Consider the following 20,775-nt stretch of genomic DNA (forward strand, 5'->3'; position numbering starts at 1 on the left):
GAACTGATAGGGGACAAACAGAAGGAGATGTTATGCTCTCGCTTGTGGAAATGGCTCTATGAGCGCTTTGGTGTTTATATCGAAGACTTTCGCTTTCAGCCTGAAGAGAACACAGTTGAGACTGAGGAACCATTAAGTGCTAAAAGGTGACCAGCCCAAATAAAACCTCTTATGGTTTGTCTTTGCTTTTTTGTAAATAAGATAAATTATTTACAAATGTTAAATAATTAAAGTTTTAATGAATGTTTAAAAGAGAACCTATAAAACAGTGGATGCAATTTTGATGTTAGGGGTGAAGAAACCATTTTTGAATCAGGTTTATGTAATTTGTTTTATTTTTATATATTATTTATATATTTTTATATTGTATATTTTATATTGCTTTAGTGTTGAGGTGGGTAGGACATTTTCAGCCTCATGCCTTAATTGTAGGGTGCCCACCTAAGATTCTCAATTTTCATGCTATTTCTGGCATTTTAATTTCACCCTCTGACAGATCTCATTAAATAATTAATTTTCTTTTCTCCTCTTTGCAGATTAACAGAAAATATGAGACGACTAAGTGAGTATTTTCATACCCCAGCTAAACTACCGACAAGCTATAACGCTAGACATTTTAACAGATCTAAGTCGTTTTAATTCCCAATTAACCTCTTTTTAACTCTTCTCGCCTATGCTGTGTCACTGAATTTATACTAAACATGTTTTGTTTTGCATATACGTGTGTGCTTGTGTGTTTGTTTTCAGAACGGGGTTCTAAACCTGTAACTAACTTCATGAGGAACCTTTCTGCCTTATCCAGCTGGCACTCTGTCTACACATCAGCCATCGCCTTTATTGTGAGCACAGCTCACCTCCCACACAAACCCATTAAACACTATTCATCACTCTTTATCATGTGTAGCCACCTGAGTCCAAAGTTTGTTTAACTACCATAATTAAGGCAAATAAAATGCATTGCCAAGCTCATTGTTGACTGTACGTCACCAGACACAGAGTTAAACTGACCTGTTAACAGCGTCTGGATAAACCAGCCCAAATTATGTAATCAAAACTTTAATCAAAATTTAAAGGGATAGTTCACTGAAAAATGAACATTCTGTAATCATTTATTCACCCCCTTTTCATTCCAAATACATTCCTACAGGTTTGGAAAACATGAGGATGAGTACATGATGAATTTTCATTTTTGGGTGATCTATCCCTTCAATGTTTATCAGGTCACCTATTAGGAATGTGATAAAAGTTGACAAGTTACAAAACCATAGAAGCATAAAGCTAGCACTTTTCCAAAATTGTGGCTGTATAGTGACTGAAATGGTTTTAACATGCTCAGAAGCACACTTAACACTGTACTATCACTGATTTTAATGTCTTCTTCCCTCTCTTCTTTTCCACAGATCTATATGAATGCTGCCTGGCATGGCTGGGTTATCCCCATGTTTCTATTTTTAGCCATTCTGCGGTTGTCCTTGAATTACCTCATAGCAAAGTACGTTTGACATAATCAATCACTACCACTAGTTTAACTCAAGACTGGTTCACAAGCCCAAGCGGTGCCTGCACGACATGGGGTCTATTTTATAATTATATATTAATTATATTATGTGGCATGAGATGATTTATTAGATGGAATAAAAAATAATAAATTAAAAAATATTTTTAAATTTATATTTAAATGTTTAAAAAACTTAAAATGTTACATTTAAATATATAATTTAAATTTTAAAGACTTAAAGGAATAGTTCAATCAAAAATGAAAATTATCTCATAATTTACTCACACTCATGTCGTTCCAAACCCGTATGACTTTTTGTCTTCAGTCGAATACAAAAGGAGAAATTTTGAAGAATGAACTTCGCGCTTTCCCTTGCAATTACAATGAATGGTGACTGGAGCTTTTAAGTTTCAAAAAGGACTATTCCTTTAAAATCAGTTGTTAGTGAGTATACCAAAAGTTTCATAGGTCTGAATTATACACACTAAAACCCTTCCCATCTGTATTTTTAGAGGTTGGAGGATACAGTGGAGCATTGTGCCTGAGGTCTCAGAACCTATGGTAAATAAGTGTTTTTTCAAATGAATGACATCAGTTACTACAAGTTAAGCTCAGTCGACAGTATTTGTGGCATAATGTTGATTACCACAAAAATGTATTTTGACTCGTTCCTCCTTTTCTTTAAAAAAATGGAAAAATCAAGGTTAAGGTGAGGCACTTTCAATAAAAGTGAATGTGGCCAATTTTTGGAGGTTTAAACACAGAGATGTGAAGCTTATAATTTAATAAAAGCACTTACATTAATTCTTCTGTTAAAACTTGTGTATTATTTGAGCTGTAAAGTTGTTTAAACCGTCGTTTTTAAAGTCACTTAAGGGTTTTAGGGTTTGTTGACATTACACCTTCATGGTAACAAAGTTGTAAAATTGGCTATAACTTTACACAGAAAAGGTTTGTAAGTGATTTTATCACATTAAAATGTTTACATGCATATCCTTTGTGTTGTGGCTATACTTTTGAAATAGTGATTATTTTAACATTCAAAAATTGGCCCCATTTACTTCCATTATAAGTGCCTCACTGTAACCCAGATTTTTGCCTTTTTTTTTTTTTTTTTTTTTTTTTTTTAAAGAAAAGGAGGAACGAGTCAAAATTAATTTTTGTGGTAATCAGCATTATGCCACAAATGCTGTCGATTGAGCTTAAATGGTACTTAACCCAGAACATTCCTTTAATTTGCTTTATCGCTCTTTTTTTCTTCAGGAACCTCCAAAGGAAGATCTAACAGTCTCAGAGAAGTTCCAGTTAGTCCTGGATGTTGCACAGAAAGCACAGGTATAGATGTTGTTCTCATTTTATGCTGTGATAAGAGACACTTGCCTTGGTTCACATATAAACCTGTCAAAGCTCACAAGTGATCTGTTTTCACAGAATCTATTTGGAAAGATGGCAGACGTATTGGAGAAGATCAAAAAGTGTGTATGTTAGATATTAGAGCGCAGGGCTGGGCGGTATGATGGCATATACAATGCTGCGGTAGAAATGTATCATCCGGTACAGATTGTGCTATACCATTCAAATTGCTACCTATCAAAATCTATCATCAAGCAGAAAATAGTTTACTCTGCAAAATGATAGGCAGACAGATGCTTCCACAATTGACAACTTTGTTGATTATGATGCGATCAATTTAGTCTACGTCCACATTAATCTGAATACATTTGAAAACGCTGTTTTCGTTTTCGAAACGCTCTCTGTCCACTCTGCCGTTTTCAAGCGTATTCCAAAGGCTGCTCATCCACACTGAAACATATGAAAACTTAAATATCCTTACTGCGCATGTGAAAAATCGCCGTTCCTTGTACAGTCTGAAACGCAGTTGTCCTCATGTTTGGTCGCGGGACAGCAATTCTGAGTAAACTTCCCGTCGCCTTTGAAGGGAATGCAGTGTGATGGATTACAAAGTAACATTTATCTTTAACAACACTATCAAGGGTCCTGGGTAGCTCAGCGAGTATTGACGCTGACTACCACCCCTGGAGTCGTGAGTTCTAATCCAGGGAGTGACTCCAGCCAGGTCTCTTAAGCAAACAGATTGGCCCGGTTGCTAGGGAGGGTGGGGTAACCTCCTCGTGGTCACTATAATGTGGTTCTCACTCTCGGTGGGGCGCGTGGTGAGTTGTGCGTGGATGCTGCAAAGAGTAGCGTGAAGCCTCCACATGCGCTATGTCTCTGCGGTAATGCGCCCAACAAGCCACGTGATAAGATGCACAGTTTGACGTTCTCAGACGTGAAGGCAACTGAGATTCATCCACCGCCACCCGGATTGTGGCGAGTCACCACACCACCACGAGGACTTGGAGTGCATTGGGAATTGGGCATTCCAAATTGGGGAGAAAAGGGGAGGGACAAAAACCCACTATCAAAGTGAATAGCAGGCACAACACCTCACAACAAGGGCCGCCAACTTGATTGTTTTGGGTTTCCTGTCCAAACTACAATGTGAAGACGATGTTTTCAAATTTATCCACTTGAGAGAGTGTATTCGAAAAGCTCCTTTCTCGCTGTCAAAAACGGCACCTCAGTGTGGACGGAAGGACAAAATGTAGAGAAAAACATGCGTTTTCAAACGAAAACGTATTAGTGTGGACGTGACCTTTAGTTTTTCACGTTACAACATGCTGCTCGTGTCTGGATCTTTTGGTTTGCATTCAAGTTCCAAATAAGAAAAATAGACAAATTAGATAAACTACCATTCATTTGTAAATGTTTTTAATGGACTGAGTTATCAAAAATAGTGATTGTTATATGTTTATTTAATATTTAAAAAATACTATGTAATGGTAATATAAAATTTCTTACACCAATACCGATGATTTTGGTCATACCTCCCACCCCATTATAGTGAATATATATTATTATATAAATACAGTAAACAGTATGTATAATATATGTATAATGGTGTCTATGTTGCAGCCTGTTCATGTGGGTGCAGCCTGAAATCACACAGAAATTGTACATTGGTTTGTGGGTAGCCTTCATTGCTTCCTGTTTCCTGCCATACAAACTCATGGGCTTCATGATTGGTAAGCAATTTAGTATAATATGCTGTCTGTTTGGCACATTTGGAGGATCTATTAGACAGGGTTCCAATAGTCACGGAAAACCTGGTATTTTTAAAATTGCGATTTCGAGGCATGCAAATGACTTAAACATCAAAAAGTCAACATACTGAGTTATCTCAGCTAAAATTATTTTGTTAGCTAGTAATTGGTCTTTGCGAATGCGATCTCTATTACACTGCCTGGCCAAAAAAAAGTTGCATACTTTCGTTGGACCTTTTTTAGCTTTGATTATGGTGTGCATTCGTCGTGGCATTGTTTCGACAAACTTATGCAACGTCACAACATTTATTTCCATCCAGAATTGCATACATTTTTGGCTGAGATCTTGTATTGATGACAGGAGAGTCGAACCACTCCATAAAATCTTCTCCAACACATCCCAAAGACTTTCAATGGGGTTAAGGTCAGGACTCTGTGGTGGCCAGTTCATGGGTGAAAATGATTTTTCATGCTCCGTGAACCACTCTTTCACTATTTGAGCATGATGAATCTTGGCATTGTCGTCCTGGAATATGCCCGTGCCATTAGGGAAGAAAAAATTCATTGATGAGATAACCTGGTCATTCAGTACATTCAGGTAGTCAGCTGACTTCATTTTATTGCTGTATAATGTTGCTGAGCCTAGACCTGACCAATTGAAGAAATCCCAGATCATAACACTGCCTCCAGAGGCTTGTACAGTGGGCACTACAGTATGCATGATGGGTGAATCGCTTCATGCGCTTCCCTTCTTACCCTGATGCACCCATTGTTTTGGAATAGGGTAAATCTGAACTCATCAGACCACATGCTCCCCAGTCCAATCTTTATGCTCCCTAGCAAATTAAAGCAAATTAAAATTGGAGTAGCCTCGCTAACAAGTGGCTTTTTTGTGGCCGCACAGCTGTTTAGACCCAATCCTGGAAGTTCTCGTCACATTGTGCATGTGGAAATGCTCTTACTTTCACTATTAAACAAAGCCGTGAGTTCTATTGTCGATTTTTGTGACTTTAAGTGTTTTAGTGATCTCCGATCACAATCATTCAAGATTTTTTTCCAACAACATGTCTTCCACGAAGCTGACGGCTCATCCTTCCAGTTTTTAATAATGCGTTTGACAGTTCCTAACCCAATTCCAGTGATTTTAGCAATCTCCTTAGTTGTTTTCTTTGCTCTATGCCAGCCAATAGTAACATCTTTTCCATGAACATGGGATACATCTTCCGACATGGTTGTTTAAGAAATGAGAAGCTACACACTGCATCAGTTATGATAAAAAGGATCGTTGCCAGCTAAAACATATTAATCACTGCAATTATGATCCAATCATAGGCTCTTAAGTATCTGCGTATTTAAAGGAATAGTTCACCCAAAAATGAAAATTTGCTGATAATTTACTCACCCTAAGGCCATCCAAGATGTATCTGAGTTTCTTTCTTCATCAAAACAGAATTTAAGGGTGTGTTCACACTTGTAGTTCGGTTCTCTTGGTCCGGATCAAAAAAGAAAATGATACATTTAGTCTTGGTTCGCTTAGCATTCACACTGGCATTTGTAACACCAAACCTAACGATACAAAACCGAAGGCATCAGGAAAAAGATTGGACAGCTTTTATGACGTATATTTTTTGACGGAACTTGCCAATCATCCAAAACAATGCTGGCTGCTGGGTGAAATGCGCTCGTTATATTTATATATGTATATATGGTGTTTTTTTAACCAGCTGAGAACAAACAAAGAGCTAATAAAATGTGTAAAGGAGTCAAAACAGCACCAGGAATTCCTCCGTTGCACACACAAACGAATATATGCTGTGGGGATGGCTGACGGCGGTTCCGACGCCTGTACCGAACTGTAATGGGCAACATAGCTCCTATGATGAGAAGAACCAGGTATGCTTGAGGTCAGTATTAGGCAAATTACTTCCTGTTTTTGGTCCGTTTAGACGTCTTTGGTCCATGCTACGTTCATATATCAATCGAACCGCACCAGAGTTCAGTTGGAAGCGGACCGAGACCCACTATTCAGGCGGTCTCGGTCTGCTTGTTTGGTGCGCACCAAGGTTCGGGTGACAGCGTTCACACTTGTTCAAATGAACCGCACTAACAGAGCAATCGCACCAGAGTTCGTTTTAATCTAACCAAACCTGCCAAGTGTGAACACACCCTAAGACTTTTAGGATTTCATTTCAGGCCTCCTCCTCTAAACAATGCAAGTGAATGTCCTCCATTTTTTGACGGTCCAAAATGCATATTTAGGGTGCATCAAAATAATCCACACGACTCCAGTCGACAAATAAAGTTCTTCTGAATGCAAACAATTGATTATTTTTAGAAACAAAACAATACTTATATACTTTTTAACTACAAATGTTCACTTCCGTACATCTCTGTGATGTGTGCTCATGAGAGGGATGACGAAAGCTCGTTGGTAAGGTCACACGTCACGTGGAGGAGTCAGGAAGCACGTCATTGTTTACAAGAGAAACTTGTGCCGTTCACAATCCAAAACAGTCCAAAACAATTTAAAAACAATATAAAATAAAAAATCATTTCCAAATAATAATAAAAAAAAACAATGTAAACAATGACGCGCTTCCTGACTCCTCCTCCACGTGACGTGTGACCTTACCAACGAGCTTACGTCATTCCTCTCATGAGCTCAGGTCACAGAGATGTACGGAAGCGAACATTTGTAGTTAAAAAGTATATAAGTATTGTTTTGTTTCTAAAAATAATCAATTGTTTGCATTCAGAAGAACTTTATTTGTTGACTGGAGTCGTGTGGATTATTTTGATGCACCCTAAATATGTATTTTGGACCGTCAAAAAATGGAGGACATTCACTTGCATTGTTTAAAGGAGGAGGCCTGAAATGAAATCCTAAAAATCTTAAATTCTGTTTTGATGAAGAAAGAAACTCCACATCTTGGATGGCTTGAGGGCGAGTAAATTATCAGCAAATTTTCATTTTTGGGTGAACTATTCCTTTAAATCCAAATGCGACTTTTTCTTTGGCCAGGCAGTGTATAATATTTTTTTTTAAATAAAGTCACTGAAAAATCATGGAAATTCATTGGTTAAATGGTGTGGGTAACCTGATTTAAATGCACATTTGAACTGTCTCTCTAATTTACTTTTATTCTGCTTTACAATCTTTTTAAGGTATCTATGCCGGCATTAAATTCTTCATCATCGACTTCATCTTCAAAAGCTGCCCCAAACTGAGGGACAAGTATGACACGCCCTACATTATATGGACCAATTTACCCACTGACCCACAGCTGAAAGAGCGTAACAACGCCACTCTTAACAGACGGGTGAGTGAGCGAAAGTGTTTGTGTGCGTCACCTTTTTATTCCAATTTCGTTAAACTCAGTTTTTAATCCCAGTTCCTTTTTGTCTTTTTATAAAAAGGAATATGTCAGTTATGACTGAAAATACGAGTGATGGCTTCCTCTTTTTCATATAATAATTGTCAGGATTTTGTTTTGTGTGATGGTCTGTCATATGTTTATTCTGTTATTTTTCCTCTCAGCTGTCTGGCTTTGAAAAGGTAGGGAATCTAGTGTGGCATTTGGTTTGACAACAGTGCCTGTGTTTGCCAGCAGTGGCTGGTCCTGCATATGTGTGTATATACACCGATCAGCCACACCATTAAAACCATCTGCCTAATATTGTGTAGGTGCCCCTCGTGCCGCCAAAACAGCGCCAACCCGCATCTCAGAATAACATTCTGAGATGATATTCTTCTCACCACAGTTGTACAGAGCGGTTATCTGAGTTAATGTAGACTTTGTCAGTTTGAACCAGTCTAGCCATTCTCTGTTGACCTTGCTGATTAGATAATTGCATGGATGATTGTTGGTGCCAGATTGGCTGGTTTGAGTATTTCTGTAATTGCTGATCTCCTGGGATTTTCACACACAACAGTCTCTAGAATTGACTCAGAATGGTGCTAAAAACAAAAAACATCCAGTGAGCAGCAGTTCTGCGGATGGAAACACCTTGTTGTTGAGAGAGGTCAACAGAGAATGGCCAGACTGGTCGAACTGACAAAGTCTACAGTAACTCAGATAACCGCTCTGTACAATTGTGGTGAGAAGAATATCATCTCAGAATGCTATTCTGAGATGTGGGTTGGCGCTGTTTTGGTGGCACCTACTCAATATTAGGCAGGTAGATTTAATGTTGTGGCTGATTGGTGTGTGTATATATATATATATATATATTTATATGTATGTATGTGTGTGTGTGTGTGTGTGTGTGTTGTCAGGAATCTTCAGCTGAAAATGTCTGTTGGCAATTGGATCAAAAACAGAGTAGATTCAAAATGCTCACAATAAATGTGAACATAAATGCAAACAGAAGTACCAGGTTGTTTTTGATCCATCGTCATCAGACATTGTGGTACCTCTAGACATCCTGTGTGTGAAAGTGTGTGTTTGTGAAATGCAGGGTTTATATCTGAGAATTTGTCTGCTGTAGTTACAGTATAGGTATAGTATAGTACTTTTTTTAATTAAAAATTATTTATTTGGCGACCCCATCAGAGCAGCCAAGCTTCTACCAAATTTAGCAACAGATGACACTTCATAGTGACATTTGTTGAGAATTAAAGGAAACAGAAGTTTCAGTAAATTCATACACAGCTTTCTCAAGTCTGTGTGGTTATAATTTTTTCCATGATTACATAAACATCTTATGCAGGTTAATGTACAGAATGTAGGGTCCTCATTGTGAAAGGTTGGCTTTTCTGGTGTTGCCACATTATAGTTTTTCACTTTTAAAACTAGTTTGCAATTTATGATTTTTTTAGGAAACTGATGTGAATAGTTTTTGAGTTAAATGGATAGTTTACCAAAAAAAAAAAAAAAAAGAGAGAAAAGAAATCTGTCATTATTTACTCACCCTCATGTTGTTCTAAACTTGTATGATTTTGTGTTCCACGGAAGAAAGTCATAGAATTTGGAACAACATGATGGTGAGTAAATGATGACAGAATTTGAACTATCCCTTTAAGACCTGAGTGATGATCACATGAATTGTTAACACACATATTGCACAATACATTTGAATCCTGTGGTTGTTTTATTTGAGGAAAAATGCACTTTATTGGGTTTTGTAGCCACTGTATTCCATTTATTTATGTTTTGAAAGGCAACCTTTTTAATAGTGCACATTTAACTAACTGCCATTTCAAAGAGCTAACCAACATATCCAGATATGTTTAGCTCCCATCCGTGTGAATCATAACAACAGTCTGATACCTTTTGTAATACATTGCTGGTGACTATAATAAGTATGATAAGTGGCTGTTTGACACTGGCTTTAAGCTTTGCATTAGTCCTTAGCACCTCCAGGCATCCCTTGCTACTGTTTGTCATCAACCCTAAAGAACTGAATATGGCACCAGCTGAACTCAAGATCCACATGCAGCTGAGCCACTGACCCATCATTCAGCGTGCTGGGTTAACTCACCACTGCTGCTTGGCACAATAGCATTCACTGGTTAAATAACAATTGACAAGCTTCCACATTGGTGCTTTTGTTTGGGCCCTCTGGTGTTGATCTGGGATCAGTTCTGTTCTTTATCTGGTTAAACAGAGTTGAAGGACATAATACTGATCCTGCATTGGCACACTGGTGCCTTACAGTTCTGGTGCCCAAACCACCCCAACCCCCCCCCCCCCAAGCCATGTTCCTAAACCAATTGGTTTACTACTTCCTCACAGCAGATCCAGCCTGTGGTAGCACGCGGTAGCCAAGCAGCTGGAATGCCGTGTGGGATTGGTCGTGAGGAGGAAAGTGGAAGGGCCTGCAACACCAAAAGAGGCCCCTTTCATGAAGTCTTCAACCTGTCTGAGATTGAGCGCCCTTTGCCAGGTGGGAAAAGAAACCGCAATGGCTAGTTTAAAAGATTAGTTCACCCAAAAATTACAATTCTGTCATCATTCACTCACCCTATAAGCCCGTATGACTTTCTTTTAGGAGCACAATGTAATTTCCTTGTGTGTTCCAAAGAAGAAATTCATACGTTTGGAACACAATTTGAGGCTGAGTAAATGATGACAGAATTGATTCCTTTAATAGTCTGTAAAGAGAAAATAAGATGCTTGCAGTCTGATTTAATTGTAAACGGACAGTAAAAGTAAATGTTTGTGTGATTTGGCTCACAGTGTGCGAGAACGGATGGCGATGTTGCTTGATCAACAGGGACAGAAAAATGCCGACCGACTACATCCGCAATGGTGTTCTCTATGTGACGGAAAAGTATGTACTGGTGCACCTGTACAGCAGAATAGGAATATGTTTACTTTGATGCTTACTCTTAATTTGCTGTTTTGCAGAATATAAGTTTTGGTGCTCTCAGAATTGGTAAAAAAAATTATTTATACCATAAAGAGTGATATAATTTTTTTTAAATCAATACCGATTATTTTTATGTTTACATGTCAGATAACCGATATGCAGAACAAGTATTTAATAAGTGTTTTATTTATTCCTTTTTGCACAACGGTAACAAAAACAAAATCAGTAGAATACAACAATAAAAACATAATAGCATTAGCTTATAAATACTTTAATGATAGCAATTATATAAATAATTATATATCAGAATAAGAATCAGCTTTATTGCCAAGTATGCTTACACATACAAGGTTGTCTTGGTGACAGAAGCTTCCATTGTACAACAATACAAAAACAATACAGCAGCAAGACATAGATAATAATAAAAAATAAAAAATAAAACGAATTATACACATACGTACAGACACACACATACATACATACACATGGGTAGTGCATATATATATATATATATATATATATATATATATATATATATATATATATGTATATATGTGTGTGTGTGTGTGTATAATGTACAGATTTTGCTCTTATGGAAAGAAATTGGTACTTCAACTGATCACAATGTATAGTCAGGACATTAATAACTAAAATACTATTACAATTTGAACAAAACATTTCAGAACTTCTTAAACTACTTGAAAGACTTCTCATCAAAAAATCCTCCACATGCAGCAATGATAGTTTTGCAGATCCTTGGCATTCTAGTTGTCAGTTTGTCCAGATACTCAGGTGACATTTCACCCCACGCTTCCTGTAGCACTTGCCATAGATGTGGCTGTCTTGTCGGGCACTTCTCACGCACCTTACAGTCTAGCTGATCCCACAAAAGCTCAATGGGGTTAAGATCCAAAACACTCTTTTCCAATTATCTGTTGTCCAATGTCTGTGTTTCTTTGCCCACTCTAACCTTTTCTTTTTGTTTTTGTATTTAAAAAGTGGCTTTTTCTTTGCAGTTCTTCCCATAAGCACCCTTGAGTCTTCTCTTTACTGTTGTACATGAAACTGGTATTGGCTGATGCCAGGATGAGTTGGGTTAGTGATGTAGCCATGTTGAGAAGACACTGTTTTCTTCGCGCTGTTTTGCGAAAGCAAAACCCCTTTGTATGGACTTCCAAAGGCAGACGAATTAAAAAAAAAAAATTAATTTTAACCACTATTCCTCAGTAGTACAACCACAACAATAACAAAATTGTCGAACTCAAGAGTCTTTATCAGTGGAAAAGTGAGGAGGTTTACTTATAATTACAAGCTGTAGTGTTACAGCCGCTATCCATGGTAGTCCATGGCTAACTTGCTCACTAACTCTCTCATACCCCCGGTAATGTCCCACCGGGAGTAAGCCTCTGTTCTCCATTCATAGCTCTGGCAACAAAACTTCTAGCAAAAGATGACTAACTTAGATGCATTATGTGTCATTTACTTGAAGCTTTGTTAGGTTCACAATAATCAACAGTGTACTTGGTCCCGAGTTACACTACCGTTGTTACCATGATGTAGAGAAATTACACAGTTATAACATCACATCTGAAATGTAAGAGAGCTACAAAATAAAAACGTACCACTGTGAAACGTCCTGCTCAAGTCGTGCTTGCGAAGGTGGTTTGGGTCGATCAGCTTGTTCTTCCAAACTTTCATTATCAGACTCGGGCTCGAACTGGTATGGCAAAACAAACGCCATTGTTACCGTAGATACAATAGTGTTTACAGCTGCTCAGGAAGCCTCGGGAGCTGAAACTCGGTTATGGTAAGGGGCATTACATTTCCGACACACGCTCCATGCGGTTGAACCATCACAACAGACTGAGCCAGCTCACCAATCAGAGCAGACTAGTCTTTTCAGGAAGGGCGGCTTTATAGAGACAGGAGCTAAAACAGAGCATTTCAGACAGAGAGTGAAAAGAGGTGCTGCAGCAATGTACAGTATGAGAAAAATCATGTTTTTTGAATATTTAAAACTTGTAAACCTATTCTTGTAGACCCCCAATATAAAATGATGAACCTATAAATGAGCATAATATGGGCTCTTAAAAAAAAAAAGGAAAAATCAAGGTTACAGTAATGCACTTGCAATGGAAGTGAATGGGGACAATTTTTGGAGGGTTTAAAGGCAGAAATGGGAAGCTTAGAATTTTATAAAAGCACTTATATTAATTCTGTTAAAACTCATGTATTATTTTAGCTGTAAACTTTTTACAGTCATTTTAGGGTTTGCTGACATTACGTCATCATGGCAACGAAGTTGTAAAATTGGCTTTAACTTTATACAAAAAAGGTTAGAAAAAATCATGTTAGAGGTGCTGTAAGCGATTTCAGCCGTTCTACTTCCACAAGACTGAGCCGTTAAATTAGCCACACCCCCTCTTTTCAAAAGATAACAAATTAGCTTTATTGAGACCGACATTGTGCAGAAACGGATGTTTAAAACAACAGCAGCAAAATAGTGCCCCCAACAGACAACTGTTATGAACAACATGGCTTAAAAATGGCATTAAGCCTCAATAATTCACTGCAACTACAATACTATGAGAACGAGCAAAAGGATTGAAAGGTCGAAAGCGTCATTTTCCGTGGACACATTTTTATTTGTTGTTTACAAAGTCTACAGCTGTCACAGAGACCGGTGAGATATCTCAGGACACTTATTTCATTAATATCTTTGAGGGAGAAGGAATTTGTTTTGCATACCTTTCCATGAAAAAAATTTGCTTACAGCACCTTTAACACGCAAATTGCTTATGTCTTGTAATTTTTGCTTTTTTTTTTCTTTTTTTTTAAGGGAAAGAAGGGATGAGTCAAAATTCATTTTTGTGGTAATCAAAGTTATGCCACAAATGCTGTTGATTGAGCTAAACTTGTACTGAACCCAGAATATTCCTTTAAGTAACATTAAGTTTGTTTACCTGTGAACACTGCTGTTTCCTGCTGAGCATTGGTGCCATTTATCAGTAAATTCTATGTTAAAAAAAAAAATTATAATCAATTAAGCAGAAAAGTGTAAATATCTTTTAAAAACATTGGTAAAACTGATTATCTATCGATCTCCATTTATATAGCTATTTATGAATTATTTTCTCCAAAAAAGATGTAAATGTGTCATATTTAAGCGGAAGATAGGAGAGGCATGCTGTATTACAAATATAACTCCAACCCCTTCATCTGTGACCATATTCTGAATATATCATGGCCTTGAGTGCTTTTATAGGTTTTATAAAACTTAAATGAACAAAAACGTTATTTTTAGAAAGCAAATTCATTCAGTGTCATAATTACGTTAGAAGATATAAGTTAATAGTTGGTATCTATGTGTGTTGCGCAGTGACACGCATAGTAGCTATATGAACGTGTTTCGCATCATAGCTGTTGCTAGATCAGGAATATTTGCACAGCTGGAAAGCTGCATTGACCAGTTAGCATTCAGTACTTGAACTGTTCATATTAAAATGTATCGTTACCCTCATTATTAAGGTGTGTTGTGGTTTTTAGTTACCTGTGTTTTGAGAGCTCCAGCTCCAGGGCTACTTCCTCTAAGAAGAATAAAGTCATCAAGCTCCTCGACATCACTGATATTCAGAAGGTAAATGTTTTGTGTTTTTATTTCCACTTATTTTTCTTAGTAATTGAATGATTGGTTTCTAACTGGATACTCCATTCATGTTAACAGTACAAGGTGTTATCAGTGTTGCCTGGATCTGGGATGGGTATCTCAATTACCATGCCATCCACTCTAAAGGTCAGTGGCAAGTCACCATACATAGAGAAAAATCAATGTTATGCATATCAGAGTGTTGGAACGTTGTTCTTTTCGAAGGCAGTTATTAAAATTGGTTTGATTATATGGTCCTAACCCAAGTTTGACATTGTATTATTTGGCTCGGAGCTGCAGTACTTTTGCATGCACCTCATTGCAAAAATGGAAAGTGTTGTTTGATTTATTTTTTTTATCATGTTTTTGTCCCTTTGGTTTTCCTACTTAACCACTTCAACTCTGCAAAAATAATAATAAGAATATAAAAGTCTTTCAAATAGCACTTAAATAGACAAATCATATATCAAATGAAAGCTAATTCTCAGGAATGCGATTTTCAAAAGAATCACAAATTGAAATATATCTGTAAGACATCAAAAACACACGTCTTTTTTATGCGGCGATCACTGCTGCTGTAAGCCCCAAATAGCTAAAACTGTATATCTGCTTTTACATTAAGGAGCTTTCTAAATTGCTTGTGTGAATAATCCAATGTTATATCTTAGATGTCCAGAACAAAATATGCGGTCAGGCAGGAAAAGCATGCTAAACAAATCATTGGATATACAAGTTATCGACTATTGATGATAAAATGTTTTGAATCATCACAAAGGGAAGGATCTCATGACACCTCGATTGAGCTTCTAGTCCACTCAGAGGCCCAGATATTTAATGAAATAATGGGGGTGGTGCATGAACTAAAAATTAGACTGAATGTCTATGAACAAGCTCAAATGTGAGGGCTAAAATGCATTAGAGTGCCACCTACATTTCAGATCAACACTTTATGACAGAAGGTGATAGAGAAATTTTTTTTTTATGGACCTACTTTATATTAGGTGGCCTTAACTACTATGTACTTAGCCATTTGATACAATGTACTTATTATGTACATACATGTTGTTGCATTGTAATTACATTTAAAGTACTTGCATTTAATTACATTTGTAGTTACACTGTTAACTTTACCCCTAACTCAACCCTTACCCCAAAACCTAACTCTAACCCCTAATCCTAACCCTAACCCTACCCTTAATCCTAAACCTACCCGTAACCTCAGTTGCAGCAAATGTGAAAATTTTGCAGAACAACATGTAGTTACACAGTAAATACATAGTCTTGTATGTATTTAATGTTAGTACATAGTAGTTAAGGCCACCTAATATAAAGTGTGACCAATTTCTTTTTCTTTTTTTTTTTATACTTGCTGCCATCTAGTGGAATTAAATAAGACTTTTTGGAGGGAGATGGCGTGAAGAATTACATGCTTACAAATTTAGGACAACAAAAATGAGACCACTTTTTGGCAATAAGTCCACAGTATGTGTAAATGGTTAGTTTTTAAATTTGAGTGTGCAAAAATTGCAGGCAGCTGCCCAAAAATGCCCCAGAGTTGAAAAGGGTTAAACCTAAGTTCACAGAATGGCTTTTGCATCGATCTGTTGTGGATACACTGCAAGAAATTAAGAATGTAAGCTGTTTACAGCAGTCAGACAGTTTCTGAGGGAAACAAGCAGCGATGTAGGGCATCAGTTCTTATTGCTGACATTCAGTACATTTTCATGTTCAGTTATAATCGAGCTACAGTGAGTTTTTGCATAGTTTGAGTCCTCGTCTGTCTGTCCAACACGTACAGTATACATGATGCTTGTGTATGTCAGGCTACAATCGCATTATTTAGACAAATTATTGTTTTAGTGATCATCAGTAGCTGTTCTCTTCCACAAATTGGCTGGATTGCTATCGTACTAGTGGTCAACTCCAATATCTGGAGAATAGGGTGACTGATGGTCGATGTATAAAATACAATTTAACAACAGCCTGAATAATGTACACAAAATTATAGACTTTAAATGAACACTTATGTTATGCATATTTTACAATATTAACTCAAAATTTTCCTTGCCGATATATTGGTCAAGCGCTATTTTATACCAATTATGAATCATACTGAAGGTCCACAACATCTGTAACACAGACCTTTGTTTTCAAGCACTTAATGTGGTTCTCAGTGTGCATTTAAGTTCAATAAACAGCTTTACACCAACCGGACAAACCAAATTCTGAAGTCAAATGAGCTTAGGTCCTCCCCAAAAGCACCAGTGTGAAATTACACAACGCCCCATAATCATTTGCTCTATTTTGTCTCTTCCGCAGCCTCTAGTGTTTGGTGCCATGATTCATCGAGACGAGGCCTTCGATGCCATCTACACTCAGTACACGAAGATCATGAGTTCTACAATAGCGACCACAGTCACTAACCCAGAGACATAGGACACAAGCAGGCTTTAAGCCTCAACCATATGAACACTGAGTCACACAACACAAATTAGTCCATAAGTCAGTTCGAACCTTAATGTAGCACATTAATCTAACTCCTATGGCTTCCAGTTGTTATCTACGCCATCTCAAGGGCGCAAACCGAAAGCTGGACTACCAAGAAACTGTTTTTCATATTCTCTTTTTAGATTATAAATAAGTATTAGGAGGTGTGTTTTATACAGTGTTCGCTCAAAAGACATTCTATAATCGTCACAAGTGTTTGTCAGGATGTGTCTTATTTTATAAGATAGGAGTGTAGTTGTACCTCTTATGTGTCTTGTGTTCTATAACAGCAAAATGCCACTTTGGAACAGGAGCTGGTTCTCCTTCATTAAAAAGACTCTGATAGAGGGCTTTGTATGTAATCAGACCATATAACCCATCATCTCTGTGCTTAGCCCCATTTTCTTTCATTTAATTGCATCACCGCTGGCCTTGCACAAAGAAACACATTGCACTTAGTGGTGTTGAGAGCTTTTAGATGTGATACAGGACGATTTGGGGGACAAAGAAACAGACTTGACCTCTATTTCTCATTATTCATACCACATAGCTAGGTAGGCAAGCTCCATAATACTTAGTACATATTTTAAGGCAAAAACACAAATCTGAATGGGCAAAGCAGCTGACATCTGCCATACACACAATTCCTTGGTGTCATCGTTATTCTATCTTCAGTAGTTTTAGTGTACTTGTGTTAAGACATTAAAGACACCCTCATACATTTTAACTTTTTAAATTGTATTACATTTTAAGGGATAGCTCACCCAAAAATGAAAATTCCATAATCATATACTAACCCTCATGTCGTCCAAAGTGTATGACTGGTATAATATTTAGGCTACTTGGACATTCTGCTAAATATATCCTTTGGTGCTCCAACGAAGATAGACTTACAGTCCTAGACATTTGGAATGACATGAGGGTGAGTAAAGTATGACCGAATTTTCATTTTTGGGTGAACTATCCCTTTAAAAGCACAAAAATATCACACCTTACCCATAAAATGAATGTGCACAGACAAACAAGTGTGGAAGACTGTTCAAGCTGAGCAGGAATAAGATAGTTATATAAAATCTTATTTTTCATCATTGTTATATTTGATTCCCGGGATTATAGAAGTATTTGGTGCCTGCTTCAATGCTATTGGCACTGCTTACATAAATTAAATGTTTTAATATTGCAAATTCTCAACCCTATAATATATTTTTAGTCTTATATCCTCAGCTTATTTCTGTGTGGATGTAATATATTATAATTATAATGATTTTTCACAATGTGCATTTTGTAGGGAACTCAAAAATAGAGTTGCTCTTCTTTGACATGCTACACTTTTAAATACGTTGCTGTACTTTCTTTACTCCTCCATGGATAACATTTTTAATTTAACTTTTTGCAATGCAGACTTTAAAAACTTACAGGGGGAGAGAGTAGTTTTTCATACCAAGTGTTTAGTATATCATGGTTTTCTTGCTTTTTTTCTTTTCTTTTTTTCTTTTTCAACCCCCAACACTTTTCTGTCAAATTAATTGCTTTAATGTTTATGCATTTCAAATTGTGCTGTGTTGAATTGCACTTTAGACAGTAGGCTTGGTTTTTCATTTGTTTAAAAGCCTTATTACTTTCCTGCCTTATGCAGCCTTTTTTTCTTTTTTCTTTAGAACCATTTGCCACTTTAATTTTCCTTTTGAGTCAGTATATGTCTATTGGAGGAGATGCTGGACTCCTTGGATGCTTTTTTACCATGTAGCACTTTTCAATTCCATATTAATTCTGTTGATTCATCCAGTTGAAAAAAATTACCAAGAATGATTGTCATTTGCCAAATAAATATGTGTATTGTTTGCGCTCTGTCCTGCCACAGCCCTCAAATTTTGTTTACAGAAATTAGTGCTGATCTCACTGTCATAGGCTTTTTTGATCCCCAGACCAATGGGGGCATGAAAATTAGCTTTTGTTTTTGCCTGTAACTATTATTGAAGGTGCTGGAAAAGGATGGATTTTAACATTTTAAATGCCTTGTGAAAACATTTCATGCTTTTATTTGATATGAGTTTATACTGCATTCATTTTTGTTTTTCATCCATTTTTACAAATTTGATTATTGTTTCAAGAAAAGTCCTTATCTATAGAATTAAGGCGTGGTGTTGTTGTATTTCTTTGATCATCTTTCCATGTTCCTGTTGTTTTATATTTCAAACATCTGTGTTTTTGGTTGTAAAAAAAAAAAAAAAAAAAAAAGTTGTTGAATTTAGATTGGTGCAGCTGCCCAGTGACTGGGATTCCATAGATTTTGCAGAGGAACAACCACCATAAATTTGAGTCTTCATGCCTGAAACTACTCAGAAATGAATAATAATGAATAAATCTGATGTGCTGAATGTGACTGGATATTTGTGTTCAACACACATTTGTATTTACACTGGATGTACATGTCTGGTAAACCCTTCCTGCTTTCCTCTAATTAGTCATCATTGGAAAAGAAATAAACTGAGTTCTTTGTAATCTTTATTGGTTATTTTCTCTCATTATGTATTTGAGAATGAGAGGTGAGAGAACCACTATTTGAAACAGTTCCCAAAGTTTGATGTTTCACTAGAGGGCACCACAGTGTTGCTGTTCAATGTGTACACAAAGTGTATACATGCTCCAAATCCATATGATAGCTTGACCTTAAACTTAATGAAAGAGAATTTTAGTAACTTAGATCTTATGTGTGGTGTGAGAAATCACATATTGTACACCTAATGGAAATGTGTTGTAGATACGCATATTTGACTGGCATTTAATTACAGAAAAGTTATCTCATTTTACTCTCCTAATTGTGCAATTATGTTCCCTAGTGTGGGAAAATTGGATCAACTGTTATCAGTGCATCAAATGCCTATACATTTGATTTGGGTAGGCGTACAGTAGCCTATACAAACACAGGTGGAAGAATGAATTTGGTATTGCCTTTGTTGGGTGTAAAAAGTTACAAAATAATTACTGTAATCTGATTTTTAAAAAAAGTACACTAGTAGGCTACACTAGTAAATATGTTACATTTGTAATATAACCCCATTACATTTTAAATTCTTGTAAATCAGATTAGGCCTACAGTTACTGACAATTACAATACAATACTTGTGTTACACATTTTTATCAATATTAATATAATTTGCGTGGAATGTTCACAAAATTAATTACGTTCATACCTACGTTTGTTTTTCTTTGTGCGATAGTGAACGGCGAGCCGCTAGCGCCCCCTTGCAAGCCATGAATGAGGAGGAAATAACCTGCAGACTTCAGGATGATTTTGAATCCGAGCCGGAAAACAAACACCTTTCTACGCTGTCAGCTCGACCTCGTGCAATTTATCGGAGCTCGAGACTCATCACACACGTAAACAGACAACACAAACAATGTTTTTGTAGGGTGACCAGTCGTCTCCGTTTTCCGGGGACAGTCCCGGTTTTTGACGGTCTGTCCCCGACTGGAGCTGTCCCTGTTTTTACTGCGCATTCAAAACAGTCCGCAAAGTGAAAATACATGGCAAGAAAGCCCATTCTGAAGCCTACCGGCAACAGGGCTAATCGTGTGCTGTTTAATATGACCAACTGAGGGGACTGCTCGCTACAGCAGCTTTAAGTCATTCGTCTTACTTTACTGATTACTTGTTCGCGCCAGTTTTGCCATTAAGTACTGAAACGGGGAGGAAGCGCAGACCTTTTACACACTCCGGGATTTGG

At 37.0% G+C, this 20,775-nt stretch overlaps 1 protein-coding gene across 4 annotated transcripts in view; it reads left to right on the plus strand.

The window, feature by feature from the left end:
• Positions 1-19,430, plus strand: part of gramd4b (GRAM domain containing 4b) — a 47,007-nt gene extending 27,577 nt beyond the window's left edge. The window contains exons 6-20 of one of the 4 annotated variants that reach the window (XM_051690062.1): positions 11-146; positions 537-562; positions 748-839; positions 1,401-1,492; positions 2,011-2,059; positions 2,762-2,833; positions 2,930-2,973; positions 4,475-4,584; positions 7,768-7,922; positions 8,141-8,158; positions 10,338-10,488; positions 10,782-10,875; positions 14,461-14,551; positions 14,639-14,707; positions 16,880-19,430. In XM_051690062.1, the coding sequence (XP_051546022.1) occupies positions 11-146; positions 537-562; positions 748-839; positions 1,401-1,492; positions 2,011-2,059; positions 2,762-2,833; positions 2,930-2,973; positions 4,475-4,584; positions 7,768-7,922; positions 8,141-8,158; positions 10,338-10,488; positions 10,782-10,875; positions 14,461-14,551; positions 14,639-14,707; positions 16,880-16,996 (1,316 nt within the window). In that variant the 3' untranslated portion in view covers positions 16,997-19,430. The remainder of the gene's footprint in view (positions 1-10; positions 147-536; positions 563-747; positions 840-1,400; positions 1,493-2,010; positions 2,060-2,761; positions 2,834-2,929; positions 2,974-4,474; positions 4,585-7,767; positions 7,923-8,140; positions 8,159-10,337; positions 10,489-10,781; positions 10,876-14,460; positions 14,552-14,638; positions 14,708-16,879) is intronic. The other 3 variants (XM_051690063.1, XM_051690065.1, XM_051690066.1) reach the window with 3 other exon arrangements.
• Positions 19,431-20,775: the final 1,345 nt, after the last annotated feature.

This window comes from Myxocyprinus asiaticus, chromosome 46 (genome assembly GCF_019703515.2).
Source record: "Myxocyprinus asiaticus isolate MX2 ecotype Aquarium Trade chromosome 46, UBuf_Myxa_2, whole genome shotgun sequence".
NCBI lineage: Eukaryota > Metazoa > Chordata > Actinopteri > Cypriniformes > Catostomidae > Myxocyprinus > Myxocyprinus asiaticus.